General features: G+C 55.2%; 3 protein-coding genes across 3 annotated transcripts; 2 read left to right on the top strand and 1 right to left on the bottom strand.

Moving 5' to 3' along the window:
* Positions 1 to 656: 656 nt before the first annotated feature.
* On the top strand, positions 657 to 2,912 carry GUITHDRAFT_81602 (hypothetical protein; the record flags this gene model as incomplete). Its single annotated transcript, XM_005820217.1, has 2 exons — positions 657 to 848; positions 1,065 to 2,912. 2 exons carry the CDS (start codon positions 657 to 659, stop codon positions 2,910 to 2,912), a joined length of 2,040 nt encoding a protein of 679 aa, XP_005820274.1.
* A 5,043-nt stretch (positions 2,913 to 7,955) lies between these two features.
* Positions 7,956 to 8,982, top strand: GUITHDRAFT_81609 (hypothetical protein; the record flags this gene model as incomplete). The annotated part of the gene is made up of 4 exons (XM_005820218.1): positions 7,956 to 8,351; positions 8,397 to 8,471; positions 8,506 to 8,643; positions 8,725 to 8,982. The coding sequence occupies 4 exons, from the start codon at positions 7,956 to 7,958 to the stop codon at positions 8,980 to 8,982; spliced, it is 867 nt and encodes a 288-aa protein (XP_005820275.1).
* Positions 8,983 to 9,229: 247 nt separating this feature from the next.
* Positions 9,230 to 9,823, bottom strand: GUITHDRAFT_90791 (hypothetical protein). The gene is made up of 4 exons (XM_005820219.1): positions 9,644 to 9,823; positions 9,532 to 9,592; positions 9,381 to 9,476; positions 9,230 to 9,330 (listed from the first exon to the last, which is right to left on the bottom strand). The coding sequence occupies exons 1-4, from the start codon at positions 9,817 to 9,819 to the stop codon at positions 9,286 to 9,288; spliced, it is 378 nt and encodes a 125-aa protein (XP_005820276.1). The 5' UTR covers positions 9,820 to 9,823; the 3' UTR covers positions 9,230 to 9,285.
* Positions 9,824 to 12,344: the final 2,521 nt, after the last annotated feature.

Below are 12,344 nucleotides of genomic sequence, written 5' to 3' on the forward strand. Positions count from 1 at the left end.
CTTTGTTTGATGAGCTGAAACCCATTGCTTTCTCGATAATACTATTGTGGTCATCATTTCTAATCACGGCACCGAGTTTAATGAGATCAGAAGTACCAGCAAGGGCGCTAACACCAATTTCAGTCGTAACCAACTTCAAGTACCCATGGTTATCAATTGCCCTGGTAAAGTACAGACCGTCTTTACTCATCGTTATACCCAGTTAGTTTTTTAAGTCACTGGAGAGGGAGAGGGAGAGGGAGAGGGAGAGGGAGAGGGAGAGGGAGAGGGAGAGTAGAAGAGCAGCCAGGGTAAGCAGTAGGTGATGAGGGCAGAAGGAACGATTTGGTCACAGATTGACGGGCAGGAATAGTTCAGGTTCATCTCTCCGTGCACAGAACTCACTTGCCATTGCTGTAGGGCGAATAAGAATGGTCAAGCTTGCGTCAAGTTTTGCGGATAAGCGAAAGAAGATGAGCAAGTCGAAGGTGGTGGGGAAGAGTCCCCAAGGGGACAAGGCAGGGAAGGACAAGGGGAAGGACAAGGGGAAGGACAAGGGGAAGGACAAGGGGAAGGACAAGGCTGGTGAACTCGACTCGGAAGACGAGCAAGCTGAGGAGGTGAAGGAGAGCCAGTGGCTGGGAAGAGCTCTTCGCAGGCAGAAGACAAGGGACCTGATGGAGCAGAAGTCGAAGAGCAAGAAGAAGAAAGACGGAGTGAAAGAAGGAAGCGATGGAGACGAGGAAGACGAGGAGGAGGAGGAAGAGGTGGTGATGGAGGAAGAAAAGCTGGCGAACTTTCAGTTTGACGACGACGACGCCCTGAACGAGCTCGCGCCCAAGGGATGGGACGTGAGCGATATGGTAAAGGTGGAACACAAGCGAGACCCCAAGGGCATCCTGACCTCCCTGGATGCCAAGATTGCCAAGAGGAAGGGTGCAGCAGAAGCGGAAGAGGAAGGGGAAGGAGAGGAGGAGGAAAGCGAGGAGGAGGAAAGCGACGCCTCGCACATGAGCGGAGAGGAGGATGGAGAGACAGCTCTTCATGAGAAGGAGAGCGACAGTAGCGGCAAAGAGGACGACGAGGAAGAGGACGACCTCCAGGAGGAGACGCAGACAGAGGCTTCAAAGAAGCAGGAGGAGGAGGAGAAAGAGCGTCTGGCGTTTCAGAGAAGGATGGAGAAGGAGAGGGAGTATTTCGACGATGCTCCGGTGCAGTCAGCCGAGACCTCCTCCTTCCAGGAGCTCCATCTCTCTCGCCCTCTCCTCAAGGCTGTCTCCTCCCTTGGCTTCATCAAGCCCACAGTCATCCAATCCATGGTGATTCCCGTCGCTCTGCAGGGCAAGGACGTTTGCGCCTCCTCTCGCACGGGGTCTGGCAAAACTGCTGCCTTCGCCCTCCCCATCCTCGAGCGCCTCCTCTACCGGCCAAGAAGGGTGGCGGCGACCCGTGTGCTGGTCTTGACGCCGACCCGCGAGCTGGCGGTGCAGGCGCATGCGATGATGGAGAAGCTCGCCGCCTTCACAGACATCCGATGCTACATCGTGATAGGAGGCGTCAAGAACCAGCTGCAGGAGACGGAGCTGAGGAAGAAGCCCGACGTGGTGGTGGCGACGCCGGGAAGGATGATCGATCACCTGAGGAACGCTCCTGGGATCGGGTTCGAGGCGCTGGAGATCCTCGTGCTCGACGAGGCAGATCGTCTCCTTGAGATGGGGTTCACGGAAGAAGTGCAGGAGCTGGTCAAGATGTGCCCGCAGCAGCGGCAGACCATGCTATTCTCCGCCACCATGACCCACGACGTTGACAAGCTCGCCGCCTTCTCCCTCCGCCGTCCCGTGCGAGTGACAGCGGACGGCTCGATTCGCACAGACGAGACGCAGGGGACGCTGAACAAGGTGGCGGTGCCGAGCTCCCTGCTGCAGGAATTTGTCCGTATCCGCAAGGAGCACGAGAAGGACAGAGAGGCGATCCTGCTCTGCCTCTGCACGCGCACCTTCCACAAGCGCACCATCGTCTTCTGCCGGGAGAAGAGGAGAGCACACCGTCTCCGCATCATCTTTGGGCTGCTGGGGCTGCGGGTCGAGGAGCTGCACGGGAACCTGACGCAGGCACAGCGTCTGGAGGCGCTGGAGAACTTCAAGGAGGAGAAGAGCGACTTCCTGCTGGCGACCGACCTCGCCGGTCGCGGGCTGGACATCAAGGGGGTTGACGTGGTCGTGAACCTCGAGGTCCCTCGTAACCTCGCCGAGTATGTCCACAGGGTCGGCAGGACGGCGCGTGCGGGGAGGAAGGGGCGAGCAGTGACCCTGGCTGACGACAGTCAGCGGACCAAGTCGATGCTCAAGGAGGTCGTTCGCAGCGCTCCTGATGTGGTGAAGAGGAGGGTAGTTCCCCCCGACGCCATCGCCGCCATGAGGAGCCGCATTGAGGAGCTGGAGGCTGACGTGGCAGCGGTGATGGAGGAGGAGGCGGTGGAGCGGCAGATGAGGATCGCGGACATGGAGGGAGAGAAGGCGAGGAACCTAGTGGAGCATGAGGAGGACATCCTGGCCCGCCCCAAGAAGACTTGGTTCCAGAGCAGGGAGGAGAAGCTGCAGGCCCGTGAGTCGAACCCTTCCAGCGGAAGGAGCCAGGACAGGCGCGAGAGGGGCAAGAGGGGGCGGGAAGAGCAGGAAGAGGGAGAGGACGGAGATCCCCCGCAGATCTCCAAGAAGAAGGTGATCGGGAACAGCAAGGCCGACAAGTATGCGGGGATGAACAGGAGGAAGAGGAGGAGGCTGCAGATGCAGGAGGATGACGAGCTGGAGAAGGCTGGGGCCAAGTTCTTCGGCAAGGAGGAGGGCCCGAGGGAAAAGAACAAAGCCCTCTCGCAGCGAGCAGCCAAGTCAGCGTACCGCCATGGTCGACTGGACCCCAAGAAGATGAGGTGAGGAGGAGGAGGATCAGGAGGAGGAGGATCAGGAGGAGGAGGATCAGGAGGAGGATCAGGAGGAGGAGGATCAGGAGGAGGAGGAGGAGGAGGAGGAGCTGACGGTGATCTACAGAGAGGAGGAGAGGAAGTCCAGGAAGGACAAGAAGCGCAAGAACACAGGAGCGAGAGAGGAGCGGCCGGGGAGGAAGGGGCACTCAGACGAGGACATGTTCAAGGAGGCGCTGGAGAAGGAGCTGGGGGAGAGGAGGAAGCCAGCCAAGCTCAACAAGAACAAGACACAGTCCAAGGCTAGCCATCACGGTTTCAAATCCATGAAGAGGATGAAGCGAAGATAAGCGGCAGCGGACCCCACTGAAAGTTCCTCTTAGTAAACTCACTGTCACTGTCCGACATTCGGCCTGGGAAATGTTCCCAAACACTTCCATCAAAGTCTCTTTGCTGTAAAGCACATACACTTCAAGCATTTCATCTGAAGTGCCAGGCGTCCTTGATCAATCCGCATCTTCATTGTTAATGCGCATCGTCAAAAAACTTAGACGCCAACAGAAGGAATCAAATCAAACTCCATGTCCCAGTGAGTCACCGCCGTTCAGTTTGCCAGCCGCTGAGTCACACACATCGCTGCCGCTGCAACTTGACACTGACTGAGGGCGGCAGGCTGGCTGAGTGTCTGATTGCCTCGAGTCTCGGTGGACTCGGCCCGGGAGCCGCTGCCAGGGCCTGAGTACCGTACCGTCCGTCCGACGAGTTGACGGAGAGTCACGGTGCTCGGAGGGCCGGCCGCCGGGGTCGCCACCGGGTCACCGTCACGGCACGGTTGCCGGGTCAGTGCACTGGCCATGCCGGCGGCCGTCCGCCGGCCCGGGCCCAGTCTGAAAACCAGGCCGCCTCCTCGGGCCCCGGCGGAGTATTCTATGATAGCTTCCCGCCGCGCACTCCGGGCCACTGTCGGAACAGGACTTGAAGCTGGACTTGAAGTGACTCCGGTGAGTGAGTGGGGATGAGGGGCCGTGCCGATAGGTCCCGGTGGGTATCGGGGCAGTACTGTTTCAGTCGTAGCGAAAAGCAGGGGTAGGGGTCTTGTGAATCGTACAAGAGTAGGTAGGGTGCCACAAGGAAAAGAATTGAGTGGGGTGATGGAACGTCTTATTTGACGGGGTACTTCGTGCTGTAGGGGTAGAAATGAGGGGGTGGGGTTTTCAAAAAATCTCCTGTGGTCTAGGGGTGGTCTTTCGGGATGTGGGGACGAGGGGTGTGCATCTGGAAACTCCGTACGGTAGGGGTGCTCGTCGTGGTAGGTGCACCGGTACTTTTGATGAAAAACGATGGGGTGGTGGAGAGGTTGAGTGCTGAGGGAAGGGACATGGGGGTGGCATATGCGGAAGGCGAGATGGGCAGGAGAACACCTCGAAATGGGAGGGAGAGAGACTGAGATGGCAGAAGCATGGGGAGAGAGACAGGAGGGAGAGGGAGAAAGACAGGAGGGAGAGGGAGAGAGATGGGAGAAGTTGTCAGAGAGAAAGCACTATCTGTTCTCCTTGATCAGGTAGAAAACAATCTTAGTGATGAATCATTGCTTGCTTACAAACTTTTGACGTGCTAGTTTTCTTGCTTAGGGTCCGTTTGCACAGATCCGAGCAACGTCCAGGTCAGCAGGATGGAATGGAATGGTGCTGGTAAGATTATTGGAATGCCACATGCGATGTTCCGGTGATGTAACATTAAGGAGGGCGAGACTTCGACAGCGTCGAGGAGATGGCGAGCAGGAACAGGACGACCACTGTCAGCCATTCGACATTTCCTGCGCCAGCGGGTTCGAGACCTGAGACAAGAAACGATGCCTATCAAAACTTGAGCAGAGTGCGCTCAAAATCTGCTGTCCCTGTGACAACCTGACTTGGTTCGTAAGATCTACGGGCAGCAGAATCAGAACATGATATTCAGTTTGTCACCCGAGAAGAATCATCGAGATGAAAGAAGAAACTGGTGTCTTGCTCGTCTCCTCTCATTTCTAGAGTTAACCTCCTCATCAGGGATGTTTCTACCAATCGAAATCTTGCTAGCGTTGTGACAGACTTTCACCCCAAGCTGACGGCGGAACCGTCTTCCATTGATTTCGCCTTGTTGGACATGAAACGAGAAAGAGAGCTACACCACGTCGCTTCTTCTCCTTCTCGCATCCCCTGGGTGACCTTCCCTCGCAGCTCGATGAAGGCGGCAGCCCCACCGGCAGCAGGACTGGTCTCCGATACAACAGCGCGTTTCCCTTTCACGTGAAGCAGTGACAAGCTTCTGCCTGTGATCTCACGATTGTCCAGCAGCATGACTATGCGGCTCGCAGTGCCCTTGGCTCCCTCACTGCTTCCTCGGACCTGCCGGTGCTGTCGGTGATTCAAGTCTGATCAATCGGCTGATGAGCTTGCAGGAGCGGCAGAGGACAAGCCCGCGGGCTGAGGTGACGGAGTTGAAGAAGAAGTTCGAAGACGAGTCGCTGAGGAACCAAACCATCATCCTCGAGCTGAAGAGACGCATCGACGAGAACGACAAGGTAGATCGTGCTCGGAGTTGAAGGCAAGTCAGCTGACTGACCGCTCCTTCTGTAGGAGAAAGACGACTTGCACCAGAAGATCAAGCTTTATGCGAACTCTCTCGACGTGACATCAGGAAAGCTTCAGGCGTGTGAAGATCACTCATTCAGAATCTCAGCGAAATTGGAAAAGCAGTTCATCGAATTGAATGAGACCGAGGAATTGCTGGATACGTTCGGTGAATTCTTTCAAAGACATTCATTGCAAAGCGGCACATTCCATGCATGGGCATTCTTGGCAATGAATGGAAAGGAGGGATCAGACAGGAACGATCGCTTTCAAAAGGTCTTCGATAGAGCGGCACACGTCACTATGAAAACCCTCACCTTCTCCGCGCTTGACGAGATCCGCTCGCACAGGAAACACTTGTCTCTTGTTGCCAGGAGGAGATGCGAGAGGGTGCGGCAGCGACAAGTTTGGAAGGTCTTGAAGGGTAATTGGATCTCGAACAAACAATGCATGGAATGGAGGCAATGGAAAGAGAGCTCCCCAGCTGAGCTAGAAGAGCTCCGAGCGCAAACTGAAACGCAAATTGACAAGGTGAGTGAGCTGGACCCTCTCGCCTCGATCTGGCTGGACACGATCGTAGAGCTGAAAACTCTCGAGAAGCAGCACGAGAGGGTCAAGACAAAGATGAACATCGCAGAAGAATGCATCAAAAGCATGCGAGTCAGACGCGAGCATGACATTGAATCTGCTTTCTCTAATTCGAAGATGACGTACGAAGCCAGAATAGAATATCTAAACCAAATAATCCTCCAGGCCGCTGACGAATTCGAACGAGGACTGGATGGCTTTGCTTCCTCGCTCAGCTCATTGGAACGACAGATCGAGAGCAAGTCCGGAGCAACTCTATCGAATCACTTCTCGATGAAGCTGGAGCTGAGCCAACTGAAACTTGAGATGAAACATCTGAGCGAAGAGGCTGAAGCCCAGCGTCGGGCTCTCACGGCAGAGCTACAAGATAAAGACCTTCAGATTGAACTTCTGCACTCCAAGCTGAGAGAACAGCAACTTCACCTCGAGGCAAAAATGGAAGATCACATCACGAGTCAGGCAAACCTCACTTCCCAAATCGAAATGTTACAAGATGAACTTGAACAAAAAAATCTAGAAATTACACAATTGCAGCAGGCGATGGATGATGAAAAATCACATTCGCAAGCGCTGAACCTTCAGTTCAATGCCAAAGAATCCAGTCTGCAAGGAGAAATGATAGGTGATAGAACAAAGATTACAGAACTAGAAGCTCTGATACAAACTAAAGAAGATGAGTTGTTGCAAAACAACGAATTCTATCAGGAGTATACCCGCAAGTTACAAAGACAGCTCTGCTCCAACCAGGAGGAAAACAAAAGACAACAAGAAATCATAGCCGAGTTGCGAAGCAGTCAAGCAGCATCTCATTCCCATCGATCGTCACTGGAGCGTCTGGTTGCAGCTATCGATCAGATCCAGCAAGAAGTCAGCAGCATCCATCATGACGAAGAGATGTTGTGTCATGCCTGTACACACCCGAGTTCTCCCAACGGCCTTCCCTCCCACAGCCATGCGGAGCTTGAGAGAGAAAACATCGGCCTCAAGAAGCAGAACGAGGTCTTGTCGCAGGAGCTCGACCGAGCTTCCGAGGTACTTGATGTTGTCATGACTGGCTCTCATCGCCTGCTGCAGGCGCTGCTCAAGCGAGGCGACAACTTCTCCGAGTCGGTCAAGTCGCTTCAGCTCCAGCTGGAGGCTTCAGGGAGAGATCTGGAGATGTGCCAGGAGAAGGCGCGAACACTAAGAGCCTCTCTGTATCGGTCGGGAAAGGAACCTCCTGCACCTCTCGCTTGACTCGCTTGACTGCAGGGTCAAGGAAATCATCGAAGATGCGATACCAGATTGCATGAATGACACGGTGTTGGCGAAACTAATGGTGATGGAGCAAACGCAGCTGCCTAGTTCTCTGACGTGCTCATTCCAGCAAGGAAAAGATTTCCTCGAAGACGAGCTGTCGTCGTCTCTATTGATTTCATCGCCTAAACGAGCAAATCGAACAGTAATGACAAGAAACTCTCAGAGAAGGATCAACGCCGCTGACGTAGGAATTCCTCAGGTCGAATCCTCCCACTTGGATGTTTCTGTGAAGCGTAGACTCGAGGAGATTTCTCTAGATGTCACAAGAGGTCGATGAACCACAACCTTAGCAACCTTCCTGACAAGTGACAAGCAGTGATGGAAGACTTGACTTCAGTGATCGTTGAGTCATCCAAGAGCGTGGATGCTTCTGCTTCCCATCGGGTACCTAGACGTATGCCCGCGTTCTCTTGTAACAGAACCTGCAGGATGTTGAAGGAGCGACCAGAACCAGCAAGTCGCGGGGCTTCTGCTTGAACGCGCACAGATCTTACTCGGACGTGCTGTTGGCATGGCGCGAGGCGACAGTGAGGAGCAGGATGAGTGGACGAAGGAACATGTTCAGCACACTCGAGTATTTCACGAACGCGGACGGATCTTTCAACGACTGTCTTGTTGCTGGGAGGTTCAAGAAGTCTGAGCTGGAGGTCAAGGCCGAGAAGACTGGGAGCGGAACCTTTGCGGACGTGTACAGGTCGGAGATCAGGTTCCCTTGCGTGACCAAGAAGATGCGAGCGATCTCAGGGTCCGATGATCTCAATTCGTTTGTGAGGGAGGGGGAGATGATGCGAAATCTGCGGCATCCCAACATAGTGAAGATGCTGGGCATTCACATTCACAACAACACTTACTCCTACGTGCTGGAGTTCGCGCAGGGGGTCAACCTCTTCGATTACCTTCACAAGATGCAGAAGTCGATCGCGTTCACGAGTCAGATCAAGATCCACCAGCAGGTCCCGACGGCTCTCCCTCCCTCTCTCCTCCCTCACCCCCCGCAGGTCTGCGATGCTGTCGCCTACATCCACTCAAACCGCGTGATGCACCGCGACCTCAAGCCGCAGGCACTTGGGCTTGTCGCTGTTTCTGCCGCTGCTCACTCGCTCTCAGAACATCATCTACCGCGACAGCTCCTCCTCCATCAAGATCTGCGACTTCGGCCTCGCCACTTTCATACCCGAAGGCCTGGACGAGGTTGACCCCATGCACGTCGGGACCGGAGGGACCCCCGCGTATCTTGCTCCTGAGGTAAGTAGCGACAAGACTCGAGCTCGAGGAGGCGAAGGCTGAGCAGAGGAGGGGAGGAGGAGCGAGATGACGTGCGAGCAGATTCTGAAGCGGAAGGCGGTTGGTTTCAAGGCCGACGCGTACAGCTATGCTGTCGTCATGTGGGAGACTTTCACAAGGAGGCTGCCCTGGGCAGACTGCAACCTAGAACAGGAATGTCTCCTCCTCCTTCTGATGCTTCTCTCCCTGCTCCCTCTGCTCCCTCTGCTCCCTCTGCTCCCTCTGCTCCCTCTGCTCCCTCCTCCTTCTTGTTTTCCTCCTACACCTGCCCTTGGCCTCATGCTTGCAATGTTCAGATGACCAACCGGGTGGTGCAAGCCAAGGACAGGCCTCGATGCCCTGCGGTGAGAGGAGGCGAGGAGGAGAAGCGCGTCTGACGTGCTGCCCTCCCAGGAGATGCCGCAAGATCTTTCACGTCTCATCGCCGACTGCTGGCACGATGAACCAGCCCGCAGGAAGAGCTTCGAGGAGATTCTCGAGTGTCTGAGGTTGGAGGAGAGAGGCGAGGGCAGCACAAGGAGCTGACTTTGAGGAGCAGGCAGATGAATTGAGCTCGATGGATTCACTTTATTCTTTCTCTCTAACTTGACTAGATGCACTATCTTAAGCGGTCTTCTCCTTGACGAAGCTGATCAAGTCTTGCTCAGTCTGCATTTCACCAGTCACAACCTCCCACAGCATAACGTGCGCACGCTCACCCTTCCACCCTGGTATGCGATCTGCTCGCCGGTCTTGAACAAGATGAGGGTGGGATAACCACGGATGTTGTTCTTGTTGCACAATCCGCTTTCGACCTGATCAAGGCCTCAGTCATTCTATTTCCTCCTCCCTTGCTCGCATCCGACTCACAGTGCAGTCGACGGTCGCGATCTTCACGTTGGGGATCTCAGCGTCAACCTTGTCCGCGAGTCTGCCGGTCACCATCACCAAACCCCCACCATGTCGCAATCAGTCGCCTCACGCGTGCCAGGTTGGCTCGAGGCGCTTGCAGTGGCCGCACCATGGGGCAAAGAACTTCACAAAGGTGGGCTGCTGCTCGACCTGAGCGTCGAAGGTGGCCTCAGTGAGCTGGACGGGAGCGGCGAGGACGCCAGCAAGCTGAAGGGCCACGAGAGCGAACAAGCAGTAACGGAGCATCTGCAGACATGTCATTTCTTGCAGGAAGGAATATCTGCTGTGGAGGTCTAGCAATGACCTCCACATAAAACTAGGGGATTTGCTTCTACTTGAACCATCCAGTAACAAGGATACAGACATGTTCAAAGAAACTCCATGGCATCGGCTGACGTGAACCATCTCTTCTCCTGCCCTACTCTGCCTTTGAATTGCTCGCGGTTGTCGATTCTTTCATTTATCGGAGCATTGTCCTGGGAGGGACCACTAGCGTCAAGAGACTATTCTGATACAAAACCATTTCTCGTTCATGGCATTGAGGTAGAGACTATGAACTAACATACTCGCTGAGTGAAAACACTATTCTCGAGAAATCTTTTGTTGGAAACCACTCTGGCCTTCAAGCTGCAAGATTGCATTCTTGCATGTCTTCCGACTATTTCGGCATGCACGTCTATCTTCTCCATGTTCTTCTCATTGTTCTTCCTGTTCATATCCTTCTCATCGACATCATCGACTCTTTCTTCCACTTCCTCCTCTCCTCTTCCATCCATCAATGTCCACCACGTCGGCATCGCGCCTCGCGCCTACCCCCACCCTCCCGTCTCCACCTCCTCGTCCCCGGCACTTGTACTCCATCACTACCCCTTGTTTCCATGTACCCCCATTTTGCCCTACCATAACCCCCTATTTATACGGTTAGACACTGACCCCACCCCTATAGCAAACCAACGTTTTTAACTACCCCCCTCTCCCCCTGCAGATCTTGCTGCAGGGGGTATTAACTAAAGTCCCCTTCGACATAAAACTACCCCAAGTTTCCCATGAAAGACTTTGGGGGAAAGGGGGTGGGTACACTGATGGGGTTTATCGGGGTGGGGTTGTGTAAGCTCAGGAAAGGGGTAGGCAGCTACTTTTGACCGAGCGAAAGTTCATTTGTGAGGGTGGGGTCATGTACCCCACCGCTACTTTGAGTCGATTTAGAGGGTAATTTCCAGGTGGTCTGACTTCAATAGACCACCCCACCCCTCTGAAGGAATGTAGTCTCTTGGCATATGAGCATAATTGCCAGTGCCCATCCCGAGTCCCGGGGGCCCGGCCCGCACTGAGGCCCCAGTGACGGTCATACCGCCGCGGCGGGCCCGGCAACTACAGACTCCGAGTGACTAGCCGTTGCGGACTCAGCCGGGGCCGGGACTAACTTGCCGTGACCGACTTGCCGTGACCGCACTGACTATTGTGACAGTGCCCGGCACGGTGACGCGGCGCGGCTACCGTTCAGCCGCGTTGAAGGATCATCATCCGGCGGAACTTCAGGGCGGCGCCGCCGAGTCCGACTGTGACTCAGCGGCGACATTTAGGGCCCTTGGCCCGTGGGGCCCCGGGGGCGATCACTCCTGGTACGCCGGGTCGGACCTCAGGCTGGCCTTGTGACTGCCACTGAACTTCGGCCGGTAGCCCCCGCACCTAGTAGTCAGAGATTCACAGTAACTTTTCAATCTTCAAAAGCCTTTTCAAAAGTTCAGCATTAGGCTTGTTGATCCGATCTTTACTCAACTTAGGTAGTCAGTGTCATTGAGTCATATGCCTGCTGGGCTAGTAGTGTGAGTATCATGCTCGGAGTCCTTCACGGAGTTAGCCGAGCCTGCCGCTTCCTCGCCTACAGTCACGCGGCGGCCGCGGGGGGGCCTCAGCTCATGCAAACCACTTGCTGGCCTGCCACGGTCGATCAAGAGAAGAAGAGAGAGCAAGGCCCGTCAGATTAGAAGAGGAGAGGAGGAAGAGGAGAGGAGAGGAGGGAGAAAGGAAGAGAGGGAGGGCTGTTAAGAACCGGTAGCTCGAAGGGGGGCGAGGCATCCTTGTTCTGTCAGCTGAAGTCAAGACTACAGTGGCGCAAGCGAGAGGAGGAGGAGGAGGACGAGGAGCAGAGGCCCGGAGGAGGAGAAGCAAGGAGGAGGAGGAGGGGGGTGAAACCTTCATCTTAGACTTGAGGATGTGCTGAGGTAGATGCTCAAGGACGGTCTCTGTGATGACAATGGACATGAGCGAGTGAGCCATCGTTGAGTTGCTCCTCCTCCTCCCTCTTTCCCCTCCTCCTCCCTCTTGCCCCTCCTCCGCCTCTTCCCCCTCCACTCCACTCCTCTCTCCTCTCCTCCCCTCTCTCTCCCCATCCGCTCCTCGCTTTTCCTCTCGCTTCTCCTTACCTGCAAGTTTGCTGCCCTTGGATGACCCGTCGCACTCTTCGTACGAGGCAAACTGAGAGGGGGAATTTGAGGACGCAGGAGGAGACGAGGAAGACGGAGGAGGAGCAGGAGGAGGGAGATGGGGAGGAGGGGGAGGGGGAGGTTGAGGAAATTCGGTGGAGGTGGAAGAGGCGCAGGAGGGGGCAGCATATGCCCTTCTACATCCGCCATCCTCTAGTCTAGATGTAGGTGACTCCGAATGGATCCTATCTCTTGATCATGGTCACCTGAGCTTGCGTAACCCGTCGCCTATCTTCACTCGAAGGATTCCTATGGGGAGTTTTGATACTTCCTGTCACGGTGGAT

Source organism: Guillardia theta (assembly GCF_000315625.1).
Source record: "Guillardia theta CCMP2712 unplaced genomic scaffold GUITHscaffold_185, whole genome shotgun sequence".
Lineage (NCBI taxonomy): Eukaryota > Cryptophyceae > Pyrenomonadales > Geminigeraceae > Guillardia > Guillardia theta.

Coding starts and splice junctions, on each gene's coding strand:
- GUITHDRAFT_90791 (XM_005820219.1), bottom strand. CDS start 9,819: ATGCTCCGTTACTGCTTGTTCGCTCTCGTGGCCCTTCAGCTTGCTGGC. Junction 9,593..9,643: donor CTCGAGCCAACCTGGCACGC/GTGAGGCGACTG, acceptor GGTGACCGGCAG/ACTCGCGGACAAGGTTGACG. Junction 9,331..9,380: donor TCGCATACCAGGGTGGAAGG/GTGAGCGTGCGC, acceptor GGTGAAATGCAG/ACTGAGCAAGACTTGATCAG.